Source organism: Rhea pennata, chromosome 19 (genome assembly GCF_028389875.1).
Source record: "Rhea pennata isolate bPtePen1 chromosome 19, bPtePen1.pri, whole genome shotgun sequence".
NCBI lineage: Eukaryota > Metazoa > Chordata > Aves > Rheiformes > Rheidae > Rhea > Rhea pennata.
Window position 1 is genome coordinate 9,402,873 of NC_084681.1, and position 24,843 is coordinate 9,427,715.

The 24,843-nt window shown below is 49.7% G+C and overlaps 1 protein-coding gene across 2 annotated transcripts in view; it reads right to left on the reverse strand.

Annotated features, from left to right (window-relative positions):
- Positions 1–24,843, reverse strand: part of SEPTIN9 (septin 9) — a 126,168-nt gene that overhangs the window by 75,459 nt on the left and 25,866 nt on the right. The window contains exon 1 of one of the 2 annotated variants that reach the window (XM_062591376.1): positions 15,327–15,433. The exons of the other annotated variant lie outside the window; for it this stretch is intronic. Within the exon in view, the coding sequence (XP_062447360.1) occupies positions 15,327–15,381 (55 nt within the window). The 5' untranslated portion in view covers positions 15,382–15,433. Of the gene's footprint in view, positions 1–15,326; positions 15,434–24,843 lie in introns of those variants that run through there. 2 annotated transcript variants of the gene reach the window in all.

Here is a 24,843-nt window from a genome sequence, read left to right on the forward strand (position 1 = left end):
CTGTACGGCTGCTTCCTTGGTCTCGCAGGGGACAGCAACCTCACTCCAGCTCCACTGCCATTGCACCCCAAAGCTGCTGCGGAGAGGAAGGGGCTGCCAGGGGTGCACAGCCGGACAGCCCCAGAGGCAGGCACAAGCCAAGGAGGGCAGGGAAGTATATGTAGTGCAATTAAATGTCATTTACCCTGCATATTAATCTGATGGATATAGCACTAGAAAAGCATCTGGTGAATTATTATAGCAGTTCCTGAGGATCAGCATCATCAGGCAGCTGTGGTGCCTGGCCGGTCCCTGCCCTCACGAGCCAGTTAGTGTCACCCTGCTTGAGGCATGACCCGTACGAAATGCCATTGGAGCCTGGGAATCGAGCATTGCTGCTAGGGTATTATACTTAACCTCCCTCATTTATCCCTTCCCCAAAATTAAGACAAACACCTATTTATAGACAGCACTTTCCAGGTAATAAGACTCTCGATCAGGAGAGGTTAAGTATCCGTGCTGTTGAACGGACCGCTCAGAAACCATGCAGGCTTTATTACTATTAAGAGAGGCAAGCGCTGAAGCACAGGACCTAATACCTGGCACATAAAACCCAGTAAAGGTCCCACCAAGGCCAATTAACAATGACAAAATGGCCTATCCCACGTGTCAGGTGTTTATACTGAGGGGCAAGGAGGAAGAGGAGGCAGTAAAAAAAATAACCCACAAGCAGAGGATGAGACTAGCTTCATCCTCTGCAGAAACGCAGCCACCGCCAGGGTGGACGCAGCCACCGCAGAGGATGGTCACACGCTCTGGGGAACACTGGAAAGGTGATTTATCCAGGCCAGCCTGCAGCAGGAGGGGAGAAGTCGGAGGATGAAGATCCACGGCCTAGGCCAGTGTTTGGCTAACATTCACCTTTGCAGGATGGGTTGCAGAGCTCCAGGTGGCCTGGTGGGCGTGGGCCTGGAGTGCCACCTATTGAGCTGCCAGTATCACTCCGGAGGGGCAAAGGAGAAGAAGACAAAAGCTTTTATGGAAACAGTTTTCCTCCATTTTATCTGTCCTGTTTTCTGAATAAACTGAAAGGTCTCACGAGAGTCTCCAGTTTAAACTCCTGAAGCCTCTGCAGAGGTCCGAAGGCTTCGAGGGGCACAGGTAGGCCCTGACCTGGCTCTGCTGCCACCGCAGACACTGAGTTTTTTGCCATTTTCCTTCTCCATCATGCCTTGAGCAAAAAAAAAAAAAAAAAAAAAAAAAAAGAGAGAGAGAGAGAGAGAGAATTTTTTCCCAAGTCAAGGATTTTGAAAAAATATGCAAAAGTCAAGCCCAGTTTCCACTTTGCAAGGAAAGAAAGGGTGCAGAAGGGATAACCTGACCAGGAGCCCCTCTGCTGTTTTAAAGCAAAGCCGCTTGTGTCTTGAAGCAAAGGCACAGCGGAGAACACAGTGCTACCATGCATTGCCACCTCTCTGATGGATGTGATCACAATTTTGTCCATGTCAGGCTTTTAAAATCCGCTCGTCACTCCTCCATCCAGCCAATTCAGTCTTATTTTATTGCCTTCAACAAAGACACCTAATAATCTAATGACAGATGTGTCTGGAGGAATGGACGTAAAGTAAATGCTCTCAAGGAAAGCGACAGCAAAGGCAACACTAACACTTTGAGAAGCACTGGCAAGTCTCTTTGCTCAGTGAATATTCCTCTGGAAATTTCTCTGAGCCAAGTGATGCAGGAATTTCTTTTTGACCTGATAATAAGCTTTTGATACAAACAGCCCAAGTGACCTCCAGGGTTCATTGGATAAACTGACTTTATCACTTTAGCTCCTTTTAGCCCCCATGCAATTTGCTATTTGCAAAAGAAATGATGGTGTCAGCGACCATGTGGTTAATGGCAATGTGGGATATACGTGTGGCTTTTCTTTTTTTTTTTTTAAAGGGGGGGGTGGAGGTGTTCAAAAAGTTTAAGGGAGAGCTGCAAAACCATGACTTCAGCTGCAGAAGACTCAAGTGGCCCAAGCACCACTTCCATGCCAGCACTATACACTCCAGCTGGCAGCAAGGGGGAGGGGGCTGAACAAGTAACCTTTATCCCCAAATAAGGCCTGGAAAAAGCTTTACCCAATTTCTGAGAGCAAAAGCACCAGGACCCCTGGGTCTCAGTGGTATTCCCTATCCCCGCAATGGTGTCACTGATCTGCCTGTGAGCAGCTCCCAGAACTTTGTCCATCCTTGGCTTTCTCAAGTATAGGACATCCACCTTACGGCTCTGGTTGTGCAAGGATTTTGGTACCCAGCTAATCACGCCAGCATATTTGGCCACTTCTGTCCTGAAGGATCAGATTTGAAGCCCGTGCAATGAGGGGCAAAACTCCTCAGAAACGACACTGACCTGCCAACCAGCTCCACAAAAAGCATCTCCCAAATTCAGAGGCTTTCAGAGAAAACACTTTGGAAGCTCCACAGCTTTGTCCCAATTAAACTGTGGAAGAGGCAACTGGAGCAAGAAAGTGGAGGAGAACTTGCTGATCCAGGTCTGGAGAGCATCTGAAGTAGCCTGGAACTGGGCAGCAAAGCCATGTTTCCCTCAGAGGGTCCTGCCCCAACTCCAGCTGGGCCTGGAGAGTCAGGTGTCCCATGCTTCAGAAAAGGGGAGAGACTGCGACAACCAAGGCTTATGTTTCCACCTCGCAGGCAGAGACCTGCTGTGTCAAGCGTGCTCCTCAACACCCATGAAGCTCGCTCAAGGACACCATCCTGAGGGTCACCTTTGGCCCAACCAACCCACCGCTGCTCCGGCTTCCCTGCTTGGCATCGCTTCTCTCTGGTTCTTTGCAAAAGACCTCAGGAAGCAAAACAACTCTCAAAAAAAAAAAAAAAAAAAATCTTAAAAATAGCCTGTCCTGGCCAGAGCCAAGAAAGGAAAGTAAACAGCCTCTGCTCCAAACGACCCGCCTCCCGCCTTCCTGCGGGGAACTCGGCTTATTAACTCCAACAGCAGCAGCCGAGAGAAGGCCAGCGCTGCCGTGGCGGCCCAAGGCAGGCTCCGCACGCCGCGCGGCACCGAGGGTCACGCAGAGGCGCAGCCAGCCGCAGCCAAACCCCGCGGCCCTGCCAGCCTCCAGGCTGCCCTTTCCCAGCATTTGCACTGAAACGTTCCCAGGGCCAAGGCATCCTCCTCCGAGGATGGCCCGGGACTGGCCGGCGTCCCCTCCGGGACCAGCCACCGGCCGGCTCCTTGGCAAAGCCCCCCAGGGAGCCGCAGCTCGCGCAGCCTCCCCCAGCCGTGGGCCAGCTCTGCAGGGACAGCTGGGACCGCGGCCGTCTCCACTGCTTACCAATGCTTTCCCCCTCCTTGACGCAACTGCTTCCCCAATGAACCCTTCCCAGCACAGCCACATCCTGTCTCGATGCAGCGGTCGTCTAAGATTTTCTCACCGCCCTTTGGGCTGATGCTGCCCGGCGTCCCGTGTAGCCTGGCCCATGCTCCGCTTGCCTCCCCAGCGGGAATAGACCAGGGATGAAGCCCTAAGCCCAGCAAGGTGTGCTTGGAGGCCTGGGGCCTGCTTTCCAAGCTCCTCGGGACAAAAACATGAGCTCCTGACCCTAAAGTATATAGGAACTCACATGGTCAGAGAAGGAGCAAACTCTTTTTGAGTTTCTTCCTCCTCGTGCTGCCCCTTGCTACTGCGCTGCCGATGCCTCCGCGTCGCTCGTGCCAAGCCGTCCCGCGCAGGCATTGGCAGGTCACGAACCAGCGGCTACAGCTGCTCTTCGAGGATCGTGCAAACAGGGAAGAGGGGGCAGAGGTCTGGTCCAAATCCCAGCAGCTTATACAACAGCCAAGATTTTCTCGAGAAGTTAGTGGCAAGCAGCACGGCTGGAGACTTGTATCTGAACCTTCCTCTCTCCCAGGACGTGTCAAAGCTTCGGCCGAGACCCAAAGCCAAGGCAAAGTCTCCCAGCTGACATTAGAGGGCTCGCTGGCTCCTGCCCAAAGGTTCTGCATTTCCTTGCACGCGACGCAAACCACCGAGCTACACAGCACACCACCACCCCAGGGCTCCCGGTCCACATGGGAAGGGAGGTGATCAACAAGGGAACGTTTGCTTTTTTTTCCTAAGGAAAAAAAAAACCAAAAAAACAGAATGCACCAAATAGCAGTCAAGGGGATGCTTTACATAAGGAAATCTCTATGCTCAGAGCTCTGGAGAGACCAAAATAAACAGCCAGGGATGCTGTTTCCTTCAGGACCTGTGCTAACTGCTCTGCAACCCGAGCCTCGGGCTCTGCAGAGACTGCAGCACTAAACTGCTTCCCATCAAACATCCTTCGCCCCTTGCATGGTTTCTGTAACCCAGGGGTTACATTTGCTTGCTTGCTTAAGCACTGAAAGCTTTTCTTGCATTTTCAGACACACAAGAGCCTTACGGGAATAGGCCAGGCGGTCGCCCTGTTATTTCACACGATACAATGGTATCGTTTCAGAGCGCGGACTTTCTTTAAACTGCTACCAGATGGCGACCTCCTGTTCCCGGGGAGGGAAAAGGGGGAGGCTGTGTACCGCAGGTGTCATCTTTCAAGGAGCCCTTTCGAAACCCCACAACATTAACCGTTCATGGCCGTCAAAGATTCCCAGATCCTTATCGCCAGACAGCAGGGCGATCGCCTCTGCTCTCTGGCCAAATCCTAGTTTAAATAGCATGGTCTCCGCATTACTGTGCCTCTGGGGTCATTTGGGTTTGGGATTTGGAGCCGCTTATCCAAAACCGCTGTCTGTGATGCTGCCGAATAGACGCCACGACCCATAAAAAGGCGGACGCGTTTTCACGAGCTGAAGGACCGAGCGCAGGAAGGGCGAATGGGACGTTACCACCTTGCCGCAGGCCAGAGACGCGCGGCCTCCCTCTGCAGCAGGGATTCAAGCCCCTCCGGAGAAGGGCTGAGGAGCTGCACACCTGCGGCAGGGCCAGAGCAGAAAATCGTCAACTTATCCTAACCGACACGGTCCTCGTGATGCCCAAAGCCCCTTGCGGGGCTCTCCGGGGTGCCAAAACCAGCTACACGCAGCCCGCAGGGCAGAGCTGCCAACAGTGCCGGGCAGCCGGCCGCACCACACACATCGGCGTTCCCCCTCTCCAGAGCGCTTTGTATATTAACAGCCTCCAAGCAGCACAAGAAATTCAGATTCCTCTCTCACATCTGGGGAAACGAAGGCAGAGTTTAGCAACTTTCCAAAAGCTACTGCTCACTCAGTGGAAGATGGAAAACTAGTAATGCTGGATCATGCCCCTGTTCTTGCACCAGGAGCTTTCGTGTCTTTCTTTTGCCAAACAATCGAACTTGCTGCAAGACACGCATATATTTTATATATGCATCTCAGAGATACATATAGAGAGATATGTCTGAGATGATGTATGATGCAATGACTGATAGATAGATGCAATGATTTGCTGCTGCAGCACAACTCTCACGAGCAATTAGGGGCACACACAAACACACTTCTGCTGACTTTTCAAACAGCATTAGGAAAAAAAAAAGGTTTCCATAGATTTCACAGCCTAACGTATAAATTGCATATAGAAGATAACACTGGCGATGTGCTGTCAACATGCAGCACATCTTCATGAACTGTGCAAATAGCAACAAGAATTGAATTACAGAGGAAATTACGTGCAAGTTCAGGGCTCTGGCTTAAACAAAGATTTTCGAGCTGCAATTCACATGCACTCAGTGAGTTATAAAGATAGCCTGTAGGAACCATGAAGTAAATCCAGTCATTTACCAGAACTGAGCATGCAAAAGCAAACTTGGAACTAAGAACAGGAAGAAAAAGAAAAAAAAATCCAAACTCAGATTAAGCCAAAACCCCAGATTTCCAGTCCCTATAATGGAGTTCTAGAAAGGTTTTAGCTCCAATTCTCTGCTACACTGCAGTTTATATAATCATTAACCCTCAGCAAAATGCTTCCAGATCAGAACAGTGTATTTTACATCTATTATATTCGTTTCATATCAGTACAGAAAATTACATAAAGTATAGAGTATCCAGCCCTGTATTACTGGCCCTGCCGCTGGCTTTCTGTGCAGCTTTCGCCTCTGGTCCATGCTCCAGTTTCCTAAAGGGAGGAGAGAAGAGGGAAATAACCTTCCTCCAGCCCCAGAGGGCTGCAGATTTTGTTTGGTTAACTAATATTTCTAAAGTTCCTATTACCCAGTAGGCAAAATTAGGATGCAGATGGTATCATAGCCCCCAGGTATCACTGCGCTACCAACTCACAGGGCACCAAAGCCCAGAAGGGTCAAGGTGGGAGGGGGGGGACAAAAAAAATCCCATGTTCTCAGTTTTAGAAAGCCACAAGCACCATATCATGGACATGTCAGAGGCCAATGCGAGCCACTGTCACTGGTGAGTCATGAGTCCCAAAGCAGAGGTGCCCAAAGGGCCATGTCATGTGTGACTTGGAGGCCACAGCCACTTGTCTGCTTGTGGAAGAGCAGTGATTAAACTGAATAAACCATAAGGTGATCAAATCTCTGCTCAATAATACGCTCCCATGGCTGGAAGGAATCAACAGTGCTTAAAATATTAAGAGAAGGGTGATTTGGTACGAATGGCTCCCCTGCATGGTGCGGACAGCAGAGTAGAGGCTGCGGTGTGCCTCGCAGCTCCCCCGGGCGCCCATCCCCAACCTGGCCCACGCTATCAATGCTCTTGCCCTTCCCCAAACCCATCTCAGCGCTTCACCTCCGTCTCAAGAGTGGGGACGGCCTCAACAACCGCTACAAGAACGGGAGAATTGCAAACCGAGCCAACAGCATCCCAAGCAGCCGCTGGCTGCTCCCGACAGATGCCGGCGCCGCCGTTGTCCCCTGGGACAGCTTGTTCATAGCAGGAGCAAAATACACACAAGCCTCGCAGGGCCTGACAGCAGTATAAACACGCCGTCATGTCACTTGTTCTCAACGGTCCAGGAAACCAAACGGGCTCCCACTGACCTCGAGGACATTGCAATGGACGGACATGGGGAGGAGGGAGGGTAGGAGCAGAAGTGGGAGCGACAGTGGTCACTGGTATTGCTGTGGCCAGCGGCGAGGGGAAACATAGTTCTGCTCCGGGAGCACACATCTGGATGACCAGCAGCTGCCTCCGAGGAGGAACTGGAATCCTCTTCCTTAAACTAAAACTGCCTGAAAACAAAACAGAAAGCCATCCCTCTTGCATTTCCCCTATATCTGCATTTCCAATGACAATATGAAGAAACAGCAAAGTCTCTGGCTTCCAGGAGGCATCTCCCAGCCTTGTCACACTCCTCTCCAGAACAAGTCATATGTAACCAGCACCATTTCTTGCCAGGTGCCGTTACCTCCACCATTAACCCTGGCCGTGAGTCCTAACTCATGCTGGAGGACATCCAACTCATCAGGAGCCAAGGGCTGTGTAAGTGCTGATGGCTACTCAACAGCCACCGCCACTCAAAGGCAGGATGGCCGTGCAGACAGCCATGGTGCTCTCTCAGTATTCCTTGTTCTGCAACCGATGTGATCCTGAAATCTCTGGAGGTGCTTTTGATTTTCCCTGGAGGACTCAGCTGGGGCATTTCACACCCTTTTCATGTCACAAGCTGCAAAGTGCTGGCTGCAGATCCCGAGTCCCCCTCTGGGGAAAGGCTGGACCCAGAGTGTTGGCTCCTTTGATAGAACAGTCCAAAAGTGGACTCTGCAGTCACAGCTCAAGTTCAGGCTCTCTTCCAGCTCACTGCAGAAAACGGCAATTGCAAATACACCGGCAGTGGGGAAAGACTCATTTCTCACTGACCCTGTTGTACCAACTTTGTGAGTGCAGATAACCCTGTCATGATGCCACTTCCCAGCACTAGCCTAGGTTACCTGAGACTCAATCTCACTATAAAAGTTAGCCTGAGCTTGTACATCTGAGTTATTCATCTAGCCAAGAGCATACAGGGAAATAAAGAAAGGAAGAGAATAGCAAGTGAGCTGCAAGGGACAATTTCATTGGCAGCAGTGACAGGACAAGCTTCGCTTCTGTCACCAGCTGCAGCATCCAAGCACCAGTCCAACTCCCCAAGAGACCAGTAAACAGCCTTGAAGCACTCTGCAACCCATGGTTGGAAAGGCAAAGAAGACAGAGACAGGAGGTGGATAGAGACAGATTTCAAGTTCCAGTGGAGACACACACACTCAAAAAGAGAAAAGGCAGGAGGTCCTCTTCATGTTTCAAAGATAAAAGTCCTGCTAGCAGCCATAACTAACGATTCACTGGAGCTTCAGTCAAATGAGAGCTAAAAATACCCTAGTATTCACAGCATCTGCACCTGGACCACCTGAAGAACAGGGCATGCCCACAGAGCAGTTAGAGGTGCAACAGCCACACAGACATTCTCGTACCAAGTGAACCTAGCTACTTGGGTACCAAAAACAGGACATCTGCAGCAACGCTGAGGGAGACATGGGAACAGGCTGCACTGGCACCTATGATGTCTCGCCTTCTTGGCATGCAAACCAGCCAAAAGCCAGCTTAGACAGGCCACGCACCCTGGAGTCAGCGCTCCGGAGAGCAGCCTAAGTGTCCCCAGGAGCTCCAAGTGCTGAGCTCTGTCCAGCAACTTTGGAGACGCAATCACAGTAAAAGCCTGAGTCACAGCTGTCAGGAGATAAGAGCTTTCATTAATCTAGGGGCAGCTTTTCAGAACAAGTCAGGAATGAATAATAAACCTCTTCATTGCCTGAGGCCTGCTCCTCCCCAGCATCCTCCATGGGACAGGGGAAGAAGCAAGGTCTCAGTGGTTTCAGGGTGAAGCCACTGAAGATGGCAGCAGAGCTGGCAGATTCAAAACTGCTGCCTGCTCCACGGGCAGAGCAGAAGGATGCCAGAACCAAATGGGACTTTGTATGTGTGAAATGAAAGGTGGCTGGGACACAATCCTGGCCTGTACTGAAGGGCACAACAGGGTGGCCCAGCGAGCAGCCAGCCCACCCCTGTCCCTTGAAGAGTTTCCATGATGGTGGCTGATCCTCAGGAAATAAGCATTTCCCCACCAGAAAACAAACTTGGATCCATCAACTCATTTTACAGATACCAAGCTGCCTCAATGGGGCAGTGACTTAGGGCTGCTGGGCCTGTTGCCTCAGTGCCCCACTTCTCATGACTACAGAAGTGCCCTCCAGAGCTCAATGCAACATGAGGAAAGGAGAGGGAGAAAGGTCAGAAAAGGGAAAGAGCCTGTATAATGGGACTGCAGAAATACATTGCCTTAAATATCAAATATCAGAGCTAGAAACATGAATATCTAGAGTGATTGTGGGCTCTGAAGACTCCATTATTGTCTTTGGATTTATGACAAGTCCCAGTCCGGGTTATACTGCTGCTGCCTGGGTTTTGGCTCCTGGGAAAACGGTCCATTCGGCTCCTTGAAAGGAGAGAGGAAGCGGGGTTGAAAAACAGAAATTAGATCCCTGGCAATGCAGCAATGGACGAGCACCTCTGATGTGCCAGGACCCTCACTCAGCAGCAGGTTTGCCAGCATTTATTGGCCTAGAGATGTAGGCATGGTCCCTACGACGCATTAGTGTAACCCAAAAGTGCACAAGAAGTGCTTCCTACTCACTCTGCTGTCATAACCACCAATCTGCAATTAATAAACAGTAAAGTAGGAGAATGATTACATTTCAGTTGAGCCTAAAATTCAGGAAGGGCTTACCAGGATCCCAGAAACTGGTGAATATTTGGACGTGCCAGTATGGCGCACACATGAAAAGCTTGAATTACCTCCAAGCACCAGCAGCAGGCTTATACAGCCAAAGTAGCCAACCTGGCCCAGGTGTAAAACCCTCACCCATGCCCCGTCTCTTCCCATCTAACCACTTCTGACAAGTTTCTATTATTAGCACAACACTGTGCTCAGTTTGTCCAAGACTGATCTCAAAGGGACCACGAGAGCTCATCCATACCAGCCAACGCTGGATGCTCGCCATCCTGACACAGAGCCAAGGACACGTTGCTCCACGCTGGAGTGCTTGCCCACCCCCAACGAGAGGCAGCCCAGCCCTTGTTGCATAACATGACTGTTAGCAATGACCTTTGCATGATCCTACATCCTAACTAGGGCCAAAGGCTATCCCCAGAGCCCAGCTCATGTGCACAAAGAGATCCCTGTCCTATTCTTCCCTTTCCCACCCCCTCACAACCTCTTTATTCCCAAGAAACTAAATATACACGGGGAAAAAACAACCTACTCATGCAGGTCTCCATTGCTGTTAACAGACAGATATAATTTTTCCACTCTGAGCATGGAACACCAGCTCTGTTGGGAAAAGATAACTCATGCCTTCCCACAGACACTTTCCTTGGACTATTTACCCTTTCATACCATGTGTTGATTTGGCAGAATACTTCCAACTACTCCAGCCTTTTATCTCCAATTCGGAAATGTAGCTAAGGATGGGAGAAAGAGTGAGAAAAAACTCTCAGAGAGCTCCATAATGCTTTCTGAGAATATTAGAGGTGGCAGCCTGTCTTGGAGCAGCACACATGTCCCATCAGCTGCGAGAGCAGAAGCTGACTCTACCCACACAAGCCTGATGATAGAAGTATCAGAAGAGACTAGTTACAACCTAATTTTTGGAGACAGTCAAGGAAATCCAACCACTGGAGCGTTCAGGAGCTTTGCTTCAATTCTAGAGGTAATTTGAAAGATCTTTTTGCATTTCCTTTTTCCCAGGCATTGAACTTCCACACGCACAGCATGGTTAGTCACACACCCAGTCTCCCACCCTGGTCCCATGCATGTGAGCACAGAAGCACAGCTGATAGCTCACCCTGCCAGCCCACAGCAGGGCTTAAAGGACAGAGGGAGAAGCCTGAACCTAAAGGAGACTATTATGGAAACACTGGCGGCACATCCCTTCTCCTGGGCTTCTCACCATATTGAATTCAAGTCACATCACCCACATAACATTGTGACTATCCCTCTGGCGTGTTACTGCTAATATTAGCACCACGGTTGGATCTCAGCATCTGCAGCATGCAGGCAGCAGCTGCTCCCCTTGCAGCATGCAGCAGGAACGCGAGCCCCGGGCAGCCCTGGGGACGAACTGCAGCCACGCGGCCCAAAGAGAGCCCACACATTTGCTGAAGGAGATTTTAAGGACTGTGGGGATGAACTCATGAGATTCGCACACAGAGAAATGTGGATTTTTAATACAATCCCCTTAGGAAAACAACCTGGCTTTCTGTTTCAGTCTTTAATGAACCTTAAAACCACAGCACAACTCAAGACCTCACTGAGACACAGCCTGTGCTGAAATACTGTAAGTGGCAAGCAGTGGGCAGTGCAAAAAGCAAGTGGCAGTGGGGTATCCTACACCAGAAAGGTTGGACAACCCTTCCCATCAGGAGTGATGGCTGCCGACAGGCCTGGGAGGCTCCCAGCCCTCGCAACGCCCAGCTCCTCGGCGGCGTACAGCTACCGCAACTGCGACACAGCCGAGGCTTGCACGTTGACAACCGCATGCTCCATGAGCGATGCATGTCCCACACTGGCTGCCTGGGGCAGCTCAACTTTGTGATGTTATCCCCAGATTTCACAAGATCCATGTCTGGGCTTGGGCTAAGGCAAAAAAATAAGTCAAGGAAAGCTCTCCGGAGGACTAACCACTGTCAATAAAGGCTGCCTTGCAGTTTCTGCCACAGTGAAGCTGCAAGCCTCCATGTCCTACCCAGCCTCTAGTTCTGCCAATTATGTTCTACCCCACTATGCTACCCTGCAATTTCATGAGATTACAGCACCACGCAGCATTTACTGTCATTTGCATCTGCTATGAAATTCTGTGCTCCGGCATGATTACGAGGAATCGAATCTGGTGTTAACTGACAGCATTGGCAAAGAGCATTCAGCATCGTGGCTGCCAACTCACCATCAGCAATTCCCAGCAAAAATGAGCCTCAATTACCCCTGCAATTGCGTTTAGTAACAGGCATGTTCCCCTGGAGAGAGGGCCAGAGCCACAGATCTCTTCTCCCTCTCTTTAAGAAATGCACATTACAGCATGTGTGCCCAGTGCTTTGAAACCCTTGATAAAGAGCATCAGTACCCCACTATGCAGTTATCTTTGGGCATCATCACAAGCCACCAAAGATGCAAGTTTCTTAATCTTCAGTATCCCATTATGCCTATAGTTGAATATCTAAGATGCTGGCATTATAGGATCACTCAGCCTGAACAGATCAGGGCAGTCGGGGTCTACACACAAAGTTAACACACTGCACAAGAGTCCCACCACCTGCTTTGAGTACTGCAGCGGGCTCCCTTCCACACTGCTCCCAGTGTGCAAGCAGAGTTGGCGGCAGTCCTCACTCTGCTGCATGGCCAGGCTGGCTGCCCCAGAGCACCGCTCCATTTTGGATCAGCCTCAACAGTCTGATGGCAGACACGAGCTTGGGAAGTACCGGCACAATCAAGACTGCACCAGTGACACTTCAGAAGACCTGCCAAAATCTATAAACCCAGAAGAGTTACTATTCTGATCTGCAAATGTTGACAAACCACAAACCTAATAACACTCTCCTCTTATTAAAGAAGGAGGAAGCTCTTGTCAGGCAAGTCAGCGAGTTTAGGGCCTTCACCACTGTACCTGTTAGCTCAGTAAGAAGTGGAAATACAGCCACCTGGCTCAAAGCATCACCCCATCACATCACCGGGCATAAGGAAGAGTGCATGCAATCTGCTGTGCTGTGCTGCCCCTTCACACGTTGCCATGATTTGGAAATTTAACTGTCGTTAAATACTTTGCACTCCTTCCTCCTCCGAAAGGGCCCTTGCATCCTCCACAGGCTCACTAAGGGTGACAGTTCCCATGGTCCAGCTGGTCCAGTCAAGTCTGTACCTCTCTGCCTTCCGTGCTCCAGCTGTTACAAGAAACTTGTTGGTCCTGTGTCTGGAAGAGACATTAAGAGGAAGCTGGGCAGGAACCACCAAGGTGGTTTGGAAAGGCAGTCTGCTTGTGACTGGCAAGAAAAAAGAGGGCGCTGGCTGCTGGATGATCTGGTGTTTCTGCCTCGTGGTTATTTTTGGCTGATCCTTCCTGCTTGGCCGTGGGCTGACTCAGGCTGAGATACCCACCCAGCAGATGTGAATACTGCATCTACCACCCTGCAGGCTAGAAATTAATTGCCCTGTTCTTGGGAAGCTGCTGTGCAGCTGAGAGAACTAATTAAATTGTGAAACAGTAGCCTGGATCCCTGCTCAAGGGCAAGGCCAGACCTTTTGGCTGTAGGTACACAGGGCTTTTCCTCAGCCTCTCTCTCTCTACACAGGCAGCAACTACAAAGCACTCCATGGGCTGAAAATCTCACTACGGAGCAGCTTCATGCCATGGAGGAACATACACATCCCGGAACAAACAGCCCAAGGGCTTATAGCAGAGCCTTCATCATAGTCAAGTAGAGAATTACTCACTCTTCAGAGATTTAAATGCAATTGGGGCAGGCAAAAGAAAGGGCTGTAATTACATCAGCATTTGAGTGAGAGCCCTGCAGCGGGGGAAGCATCTCCAGTCCCCAAAGGGCAGTTACAAACACATGATGAAGCCAAGAGTGCAAAACTGATCACCCATTCCAGCTGGTCTCTGCACTCAGGCTCTCGTTAGCCACTTACAGGTCGTGATTTCCCCTGGTCTCCCTCTAAGCCCTCCACCCACAGTGCTCTGCCACAACTTGAGCCATGCAAAGTAAATCCCAGGGGCTTGAAAAAGGAGAAAAAGGATGTGGCTACATGTTACAGTGACGGCACCAGACTCAGAAGTGTGTGGAGTTCCCAGCTCTGCCACACGTTTCCTGTATGACCTGGAAGAGGAACTATTGTGCTTTCAGCTTCCTCATCTACAAAGCAAGAAAAACAACACTTTTCTCCTTCACAGAATGCAAGGATTGAATTCACCAGGAGGCAGTGAAGTTGTCTCAGCCCACAGCTAGCCATGCAGCCCCTGAATAAGTTTTCACCACAGCTCTCTACTCTTTCTTATTTTTTCTAAAGGCCAGTGTAAGAAGCTCAGTTTGGATAAAAGCCAAGAAGTGAGAATGCATGTGCGCAGGGACAGAGCTGCTTTTCCAAAACTTTGCTCTGCTTAGGAAGACGAGCTCCCCAGGCTGCTTTTTTCCACGGCTGCTTCAGAGGAATCTCCACACTCATCTTCTGCCTGCCTTTAACTTATGCACTTTTCTGGCAGCAGCACACGCTCAGCTAGGCTGCTTTCTCGTCCTTCCCTGAAAAGTCAGCGGTTGAGCACAGCCACGGACGCCCAGCAAGAAGGCATCCCCTCCAGCGTGCCAAGGGGATTGCAAGGAGACACTGTGCAGCAGAGCTCTGCAGCGCTATCAGGCAACTGGAGCTCTGCCACAGGACAAACGAAAAGCTTTCTAAAGCAGGCGGCTCCTGCTATGGACATTTTTGAAACTTGGACTCATTATCCATCTCACAGCTACTTTATAGCTACGCTTGCATCCAAGATCTGGGAACCAACAGAAAGACCTGCGCCTGGGGATTCACAAACTTTTAATTGTGTCAGCTATGCATTTTCAGCTAAATAAATAAATAAATAAAAACTACGTAACTTGGAAAAGCAGGAAAGAAAAATATCCCATAAGATCCTGCCTCCGCAGATAACAACAGGGTGCAACGCTGCTCCAAACAAAAGGCACCAGGGCACACGGGCAACGCTGGAAATGATCTTCTCCAAACTCCAGCGGCTGCCGGAGGACGCGAGGTGGCCGCTGGCCAGCTGCGGACACCTCAGCGTTTCCAGCGCTCCGGACCCTACCTCGGAGCGCCTGTGCCCAGCAGGTTTTTCGTGCGGCTGAGGAAGAAAGAGGTCGCGCAGCCTGCGCGTCTGTCCGCTGCCCTCGCCGGCGGCGGGGCCTCCGCCGGGGCCGGTGACTCACCGCAGCTGCTTCCCCGCGGCCCCGAGCGCAGCGGCTCCCCCGCCCCACGCGCAGGGCGCCGCCAGGTCCCCGCAGCCCGGCGGGCGTCGGGACCCCCGCAGGAGCGCGGTGCCCCCCCCCCTCCGCCCCCGCCGTCACCCCGCAGCGGGGCTGCGGCTTTCGCCCCGCGGCGGCCGGCAGGCAGCGCCCGGCCCCGCTCCGCGCAGCGGCAGCTCCTGCCCCTTCCCCGCAGCGCTTCGGCTCGACGTGCCGGAGAGCAACAGGCAGCTCCCCCCGGCCCCGGCCCCAGCGCCGCGGGCTGCCGCCGGAGCCGCGTCCGCTCCTCGCCCGGGCTGGGGGGCAGAGGGGCCCCCGGGCAGAGCCGTGCCGGAGCCACCCACCTTCGAAGTCCGAGATGATGCCCTCCAGGTGGGCGTTCACGGCCGGGTCGGCCATGGCCGGGGCGCTGCCGCCCGGCTGCGCGGTGCCTGGGGCGGGTGCGCGCAGCCGCCGCCGCCGCGGCCGAATGAATGGAGGAGGGCGAGCGGCAGCGGCCGCCTCCCCGCGCACACGCGGGGCACCCTGCCATGCCGCCGGCCCGGCCCAGCCCAGCCCGGCCCGGCCCGGCCCGGCCTCCTCGGCGCGCACTGGCTGCTCCCCGCGCCGTCACGCCGCCCCCCGCCGCCCGCGCCGACCCCCAGCGAGGGCCCGCGCCGAGCCGCCTCGCTCGGAGTCTCTCGCCTTGCTGCGGCTTCTCCGAGCGGCGCCGCAGCGGCCGCGAGCTCGTCCGGCACCCCCGGACCGGGCGCTAGCGGAGAGGGGACCGCGCGCTGAAACCCGCGCCTGCAGGCGCCTGTTTAGATCTCCCCCTAGTTAACATGAGACCAGGGTTAAACAGGCACAGACCTAGCGACGTCCTGGAAAAGGGACGGCACCGCGCGAAACTGGGGGTTACACCCGTGACGCTTTCAAGCGCCCATTCGGTTTCCAGTTCCACACTCCCTCTGCTTTTTCTGGGGGAAACAGCGGCTCAACCATCCTCTTTTCTTCCAACAACTGCCCCTTCCACAAGGTCTGCAAATCAAACCGAGTCCCTAGCAGAAGGGTACCCATCACTACCAAACCCAAGCCATTTCTGCAGCCAAACATAGATGATCTGCACAAAGCAACAGGAGAGACTGCAAACTCTGCCCCAAGCCTGAGCTAACACCCAGGTAGCAAGCTGGGCTGAGCTCCGCTGCTGCAGCCTTGCTCATCTTCATCCGGAGCCAGCAAGCTGAACAGGAGCTCTGCACAGCTGTGCGAGCCACGGTCTCTGCTGCACAGACTTACCTCCTCGTCTCTCCATTTATGCAGTCTATACAGTGTTTCTGCCTTCCCAGGTTGACTCAAATTCTGCCTCACTGACCCTCTGCCTTTTTATCTGCCCCATCGCATGCTTTAGTAGCAACATTTAAGCGCTACTCCTACCCACTGAATGTGTCTGGACACATCAACGGGAAAAGTAAAGTTAAAGGGACTCAGGTTTTAATCCACATTTCAGTTCACCCCAAGAGAAATTCTGCAAAACAGGAGAACAAATCTGGCTCTCTGCTACTGCAAAAGGTATTTCATCACTTATTCTACACTTTTAATTTTATAGCCTTCCCACTTCCAAAGTCTACAAACACCACAGACTTTCAATAGTGCATGTGAACCAGAAAACAAAATCAACTGCAACAATTTCACAATCTCAAGAAATTCCAAGTTAAGAAAAAAAAAAAAAAAACACACAGAACAGAAAGCAAAGTTGAGCTAGGCTTTACCTACTGTTAATAGCTTAAGGTTTTAATCCAAGGAAAGGTATTATTTTAAAACACAAAAACTATTTAAACAACCTAAATAACATACTCTTAAAACAGATGCATGTTGTTATAAGGCATAGACAGTGTGGTTTTCCTCATCCTCTCACAAGAATTAATGCTGATCTCTTACATTTAAATTCTTAGTGATATCAGAAACCAACATACCACAACAGTGCAGAGCGGAGGATACTTTGCACCTCTGTGCAATCACAAGGTTAGACACTTAAATGTGTCACCATGTAAACCTGTTGTTTAGAAAGGCACAAGCCTTCCCGAATGTCCCTGTTACCCGAATGTCCCTGTTACCTGTTCCAAATTTTTTGAACCAGATCAAGAAGGAAGTTGGATTTACAGCCAGGGCTGCTGGTTTCAGTGCCTCGGTCGGGTCCTTGCCGTTCTCATGTCCAGCCGCAGCCTTCGAGGAGCAGTGGCTGTTGCTGCGTTGCCCAACACAACACGCAGGCTGACCCGTACCAGCGGCACGGACTTTGAAAGAAAACAGTTTCATTTCTCACGTTGAGTGCTAATGTGCAGGTCACGTCCGCAATCCATTTCAAGGGGGTAAAATGCTGATATTTATCCCTAATTAGTAAGAGAGAAAAAGCTGCTTTGTTAAAAGCTGGTGATGATTCCTTTGCTGGAGCTGCAAAACCTGGATTAGATTTCTATGAAGGCTGCTAAGAATCATAAATCCCTGGCACACTGTCATCACAAGGTTGCAGATTGGTTTTCAAAGGGAAAAAATGAACTAAGTAAGACAAATTAAAAATCAACATTGTAAGAAAGAAAAAAATAAAGTGATAGGCTCAGTCTTAGGAAGGACTAAGCACATTTTTTAATGGTCAGAGTCACACAGGAAAGACTGTTGCAGTGTGATCGGGACTCTGGTTTTGACGTCCACTGGAGGCAATAATAAGTAAACCACTAGAAGAAACTGTTACTTGATTTATTTTGATTACAGCCTATCATAATGAAATGAGCTTGTCTTATACAGCCAGCAAGGATGCTCAAAGCTTTTTAGCAGGACAGTTTAAGATAGTTTCATATAGCCTCGCTACTCTCTGTCACTTTGCATTTTCTAAGCAAAGATAACGTCTTATCCTCTTGGATCTAATATCTTCTGCTAATAAAGATTCAGCAAATCGACAAGCCTAGAGGCCACCCTCAAGAAGTATAAAATAAAATGTCTTGGGTATAAGTAATTGTTTATTCTCATTAAATCAGCTGCCAGGACAGCAAATATTGCACCCATGTGCACCTAAGGGCTCCGAAAAGGCAGGAGGAAGATGGAAAATTACAGCAAACTAATGAATAACAAGGATATGCAGGGTTATAATAGTAAATATTTAAAACAGGAAGGTATGTAAATAACACACTCCACAGTGCATAACCCAAGCTCTGCTACTTGAAGAAGGAACATGCTTTTCTTGACAGGAGATAAGCCCATAATTCTCTCTCTTGGAGACTTTCTTGCACCTTTATCTGATTTAGCCTCTCTTAGAGGCATGGCTTTACCACGGGTAAGACCACAAGAATCATTCAGTCATCTAGTCTGCATATAGCAGGCTAGGTACCAAACCAGATGAAATGTCACCCATATTCTGAGCACCCAAATTTATGTTTGGCTAAAACTTTTCTTCTAGAAAGGTGGGCAACTTTGCAGATGAAGGTGGAGAACCCAGTCCAAAGGGAAGGAGAATCTACCATTTCCCCTGAAATTTCTTTGAGGTTCGTCACCAGCATATCAAAAACACATACCGCACCGCTCATCTAAATTCAATCTTCGTACAGGCCTTCTTTCGCCCTTGTCTAGCAGACTAAGGAGATTAGGACCCTGAATCTTCTCCTGGTGAAAGCTCTACCACACTAATCAAGTCAGCTATCTTCCTTTTGATGAACTAATCAGGTTTTGCTCCTTTGGGCCTTGTATCAGGTATTTTCTCCACTCCTTTAGTCATTTGTGTGATTGTTTTACTCCTTTTTCCCCATTTTCCACAAGTGTTTGGTTTTGGTTGTTTGTTTTTAATAGGGAGAACTTTTTTTTACTTTTTTTTTTTTTTTTTTTTTAATAACGAGAACAGAGTACTGTATACTTGTCATTCTCCTCAGTGCCATATACTGCATAAAAATTACATCTCTTCTGTTGCTTACTACTTCCTTGCTTCTACAATCAAGGGTCTCACTAACTTTTCACTGTATCAGAGGACTTGCCTCAAGTTTCCTGTTAGCTTCAGAAGCCTTTTTTGGGTAACTACTATCCAATATACAATCCTTATTCTGGAAATAATAAGCTGTACTAGGGTTTTAAATGGCTGGCATTTCTAGCTGTATTACAACAGTTCCCTAAGCAATCCAGACCACTCAGCACATTGACTGCTCAGCCCTTTTTCATTCCCCATCACTCTGCTCTTTATATGAATAGTAAACTTCCTGTGATGATGTTGGCTTAGAAGCGATTTCCGGTCTCTGAGAAAGCAGCCAGTAAAACAGGAGATCACCAACTTCAAACTAGCATGATCTGATGATATCTGGCACCTGCAAGTAACCTTGACTCTTGTTCCTTGAGTATTCTTCTCTTAGGCTGTCACTAATATCTTGAATGGTGTGGTCCTGACTTTTTAAAACATATTCTCTAAACTTGTGTGTCTTCTGTGATCTGCTTCTCTCGGGCCCCATAAAGCAGTTGGTCAAATCCCAGCAGCTAAACTAGCTGTTGCAACCTCCACCTTCCCCCAGAAGCTGACACTGGGCTGCTCTCCATTCCCGCCACTTCATACTCACAGATGTTGTGCACATGTCCTACCGAAACCTGCACACCTTACAAGGACAACCACACTTACTAGTGCAGATTTTGGCAAGGGCATCCCACCGTCCAAAGCATTTAGAATCATAGATTCGGTAAAGGGACCTCTGGAGATCATCTAGTCCAACTCCCCTGCTCAAGCAGGGTCGCCTAGAACATGTTAGGCAGGGTTGCATCCAGACGGGCCTTGAATATCTCCGGAGAAGGAGACTCCACAACCTCTCCGGGCAACCTGTCCCAGTGCTCTGTCACTCTCACAGTGAAGAAATTCCTCCTCACGTTCAGGCAGAACTTCCTGTGGTTTAATTTCTGCCCATTGCCTCTTGTCCTGTCACATGGGACAACTGAAAAGAGTTTGTCCCTGTCCCCTTGACACCCTCCCTTCAGGTACTTATACACATTGATAAGATCCCCCCCTCAGTCTTCTCTTCCCCAGGCTGAAGAGGCCCAGCTCTCGCAGCCGTTCCTCAGAGGGCAGGTGCTCCAGCCCTCTGATCATCCTCGTAGCCCTACGCTGGACTCTCTCCAGTAGCTCCATGTCTCTCTTGTACTGGGGAGCCCAGAACTGGACACAGCACTCGAGATGAGGCCTCCCCAGGGCTGAGTAGAGGGGCAGGATCACCTCCCTCGACCTACTGGCAACACTCTTCCTAATGCACCCCAGGAGACCATTGGCCTTGCTGGCCACAAGGGCACATTGCTGGCTTATGGTCAACTTGTCATCCACAGGACTCCCAGGTCCTTCTCTGCAGAGCTGCTCTCCAGAAGGTCAGCCCCCAGCTTGTACTGATGCCTAGGGTTATTCCTTCCTAAGTGCAGAACCCTGCACTTGCCCTTGTTGAACCTCATGAGGTTCCTCTCCACCCAGCTCTCCAGCCTGTCCAGGTCTCTCTGAACGGCAGCACAGCCCTCTGGTGTATCAGCCATTCCTCCCAGCTTGGTATCATCAGCAAACTTGCTGAGCAGGCACTCTGTCCCTTCATCCAGGTCATTGATGAAGTTGAACAGGATGGGACCCAGTACTGAGCCCTGGGGGATGCCACGAGCCATAGGCCTCCAACTGGATTCCACGCCACTGACGACAACCCTCTGAGCTCTGCCTTTCAGCCAGTTCTCAATCCACCTCACTGTCCACTCATCTAACCCACACTTCCTGAGCTTATCTAGGAGGATGTTGTGGGAGACAGTGTCAAAAGCATTGCTGAAGTCAAGGTACACAACATCAATAACCAGGTTAAGTAAACAGTAGTGTTAGCTCTATGCTCAGGAGCTAAAGTGGCTTGCTGGTCCCTCCAGACAATGGTGGACCTCATGAGCTTCTCAAAACCACAGTACAGCCTTCCTCAGAAGCAGCAAATACTGGTCACTGCTTCTGCCCTACGGCTAGGCTTGGTGGACTATTAACTCCCTGTAGATGAAGAGAAGACAGAAAGCCACTTCAAGAAGAAAAAACAGCAAGAGAGGGGAAAAAAAAAGCTAAGGACTTGGAAGGTATCAGCATTGGGAGATACTTTTTCAAGTTAGGCTATGGTAGACAAGAGACTTTTCTATCCATACATTTTTTAAACAGCATTCCAATTTGTTTGTAGGCTGCCAAGAATACAGTTTTCAGACAGATTTTTCTTCCTCCAACAAGTTAAGGTTTTTTTGAACCCTTGCAGTTCTCTTATCGGACTCTCAATCTGCTGCAGTCATAAGGAGAGGCTCACTTAGACTACATGGTATGAGTCACTGTGGCTAAATGAATCTTAAATTATCCAGCACACGAAAGCAGGTAAATTAGTCCACATTACCTTCCTTTTCCTCCTCCTATTTTAACTAGGAAACAGAACCCTTTGTGGATTCTAACATCCTCTATAAAATACTTTGAGACTTACTCATCAAAAACACTGCATAGGAGCACCTAAGTATCCCTATTAACAGCCTAATGTCTCCACTGGAAATTCAAGTCTTTTCACTGCTGAGCTGAATTGGCTGCTGATCACAGATGAAACATCCCTCTCAGCCTTTCAGAGTAGGTGCACAGTGCAGGTAGAGGATCTGGCACCATGCAGCACTAACCCCTCTGCCATCCATGGAGGTGGCCTGCATCCCCGTAGCTTCGCTTCACGGCTAATCATAGTGCAGCGCCAGTAGGACCATCCATTTGGCTTTTGTCTGAAGGGTAGCACCAACATCAGGCAACATGTAAAAACACAAGTATAACAGCCAAAAAAAAAGGTAGATTCTGAAGGTGAAGGAAAGGCAACTAACATCTCTTCTTTATAAGTAAAAGCCTTATAAGCATAAGTTGTAAAAGCCGTTTTACAACTACCAAAATGCCCTTGCCTTCCACTCATGTGCTCCCTGCACCTTGCAAGTCCTTATGCTTCTGCCCCAAAACATTTCTGCTCCCAAATCCAGCAGGAATAGGTATTACAATCTCCATTTTACAGCTAGGAAACTGAGATATATAACACCAATCACTCAGAAATAGGGATCTGGCAAGTAATAAACTTTTAGGAAGACCAGACCCTAGATGTGGTGCTGGGCACTGCAGAATTTGGCTCCAAGCTCTTTAGAAATTGTCAGTGTGATTGGCAGGGGATGTGAAAAACTCTGAAAAAAGAAAAAATACTCAGTTCCCAACACCACCTGTGCTTTTACGTAGATGACACCACAAATCCAGCCCTACTGATTATGCAGGAATTCTCACGAGAGAAGGCTCTTTCACAAGACTTCAGACTCTTCCTGCTTCCAAGGGAGTAGGAAATACACTGTGGATAGCCTTATTTCAATGATACTCACACTTCCCATTCTGGCTTAACCAGGAAGCTAAAAGGAAGAGGAGTCCAAAAGTTCACTGCAGTATCCTGAAGCTCCCAGTCAAGTTCTGTTCCAGTTCAAAAACTCAAATCCTAATGAGAAAGTCTTTGGTCGACTCTAGTTCTGAAAAAACACAGAAGTTGGGCAAGGGAAGGTCTCTAATTAAGGGTATTGTACCATGAAAAGATGCACATTTGAAAGGAAACTAAGATCATGGAAAAGGTTAAAAAATGCAAAATAGATTTACTGATTTAAGACTGTTAGATGATTCATTGATTCTGCAGAAAAAGGAAACACAGCTAGATCTTATCTGCCTTGTGCCACAAAACTTCGAAGTGACATCTACAAACAGAGAGTCAGTGTCCTGCACAAAATGAACTGGATAGAGTTGAAGGCTGGATAACAGAAGCAGGATGACAACCAGCAGAATGAATGCAAGGTCAGTTCCTCAAGGGCTTTTAACGAAGTCTTCAGCACTGAACAGAGAGCTAATCATCAGACCTCGATGCACTGGTAGGTTACAGCTTGACTTCAAGCCAGCAGTGTGATGCAGTTTAAAAAAAGAAAAAAAAAAGTGAGTGCCTTCCTAAAAATGTATTAAAGAAGATACTTTCAGTAGCAAAGTAGAAATCATTAGTGCTCTGTCTAGTCTCATCCTGGTTAGCATAAGTAAAAGCTAGCAAAAAACGAAGGCTGAGAGGGGATATGGTATGAATATTGCAATGAGATACACCATGGTGGAAAGGTACTGCAGGCAAAGATCACCATTCCCAAGAGAATTTAAAAAAGCCCAAAACCAGACAAAACACTGTTATGGTATAAGCATAATTAATAATTAATTATACTAATAATAAGGTATTACCAATAATTACCGTAGGCTGAGAATTAGAAGATAGCCAGCGATGGGAGCAATACAGGGGCTGCCATGAAATCAAGGTGACAAAAAACAAAGAAGTTTCAAGGTGGCGCATGGCTGCTTGTAGTAAAGAGAACACAATGTGGTGGCTGTGACAGCCAGAGCACAAGGAACAAGGTGACCTTCCACCCTACAGCTTCTCAGACATTCACCGGACAAATTGGTGAAATAGAAAGCACGATGTCATGGGACAGCTCCAGAGCCTGAGAGACCCCATCAGAGCTGGGCAGTTGGGCAGGTGGAGGAACAACTGTAGGTCCAAGATCTCTGCTTCCTCTTCTCTTCCACCTCCAGGAGGGAGATAGCTATGGAGATAAAGGCTTAACTTCATTTTGAGTTTAACCCCATTATGTCAGCGCTAAGAGCAGAGATAAGTTTGTCCTCAAACAGGACAAAGGACCAGTGAGCAGGGTCACTATAGGATGGATGTTTCATCCTTTCACTCCATTCATCTGAGAACTGATTAGAGCCTTTCCTGTGCCATACATGCACAAACTTTCTTCAGTTCCCAATAGCATCCAGAGATCGTATCTTCCCTTGCCTCAGTTGGGATCAATGATTGCCCTGGGTTTATGCAGGTGCTAGGATCAGAGGCTGGAATTCAAACCAGGCACATTAGCCCACTGCCAGTGAGCAGAAAGGACAACCATGGATTAGTGACAGCTCTGTTTAGAGCCTGATGGTACCGCTGGGCTCTGAACACACAACTCTTTCAGGAGAACATGCTCTTCCTCAATTTCCCTGTTTCCGCAGCTCTGCACTCTTGTGGCAAGAACGCTGGCAGATGCAGCACAGAAGAGGCAGGGAAATGTGCTCAGGAACAAGGGACCAAACTTGCTGAATAGGGCAGGACATGCGAAGGGATAAGAAGCAGCCGGGGGGATGCAGGCAGAGGGCCCTGGTCTCTAGGCAGCCTCCATGTTGTTCTCCTTGTGCTGCTGTCCTCAGCTGCAGGGCTGTAGCTGGCAAGGACGTGCCCCCTTCCCTCCCGGCTACGCTTCCAGCAGCCCTCAAAGCCTTATTGACTTGAATGAGCAATTTGTCCATTTACACAGTGACCTGTATGTGCTCAATGAGCAGGCTGTTGACTATGCTGACCTCATGCTGCAAACCCCCGAGCCGCTCGTGGCATCGGTGTCAGAGCCCAGCTTGACGCACACCGCGCGGAGCCAGCAATTCCTCCTATTGTGCGTGCTGAGAACCTGGAAAGGAAAACCCGCTGCCGCGATGCACAGCGAGCGGCGCAGCGCGAGCCAGAGAGCCAGCTGGCAGGATCAATACCAAAAGGAGGGAACGGGATGCGCGAAGGGGGAGAAACAGAGCATTTGCGCAGCACACGGTTGTTGTTCAACGAACAGGTCCTGCAGCCTTCCCAACGTGTCCGTGGGGTGGGTTGTGAGTGCGATGCCTGGGAAGGAAGGGCAAGCACAATTCACTGGTATCAATTAAATGGCAGAAGAGGCTTTCATAGAGGGAAATGCAAAGGGGACAGAAGGAACTGCATCTGGCTGAGCCTCATGCAGTCAAACCCCCTTATTTTTCTTATTTAC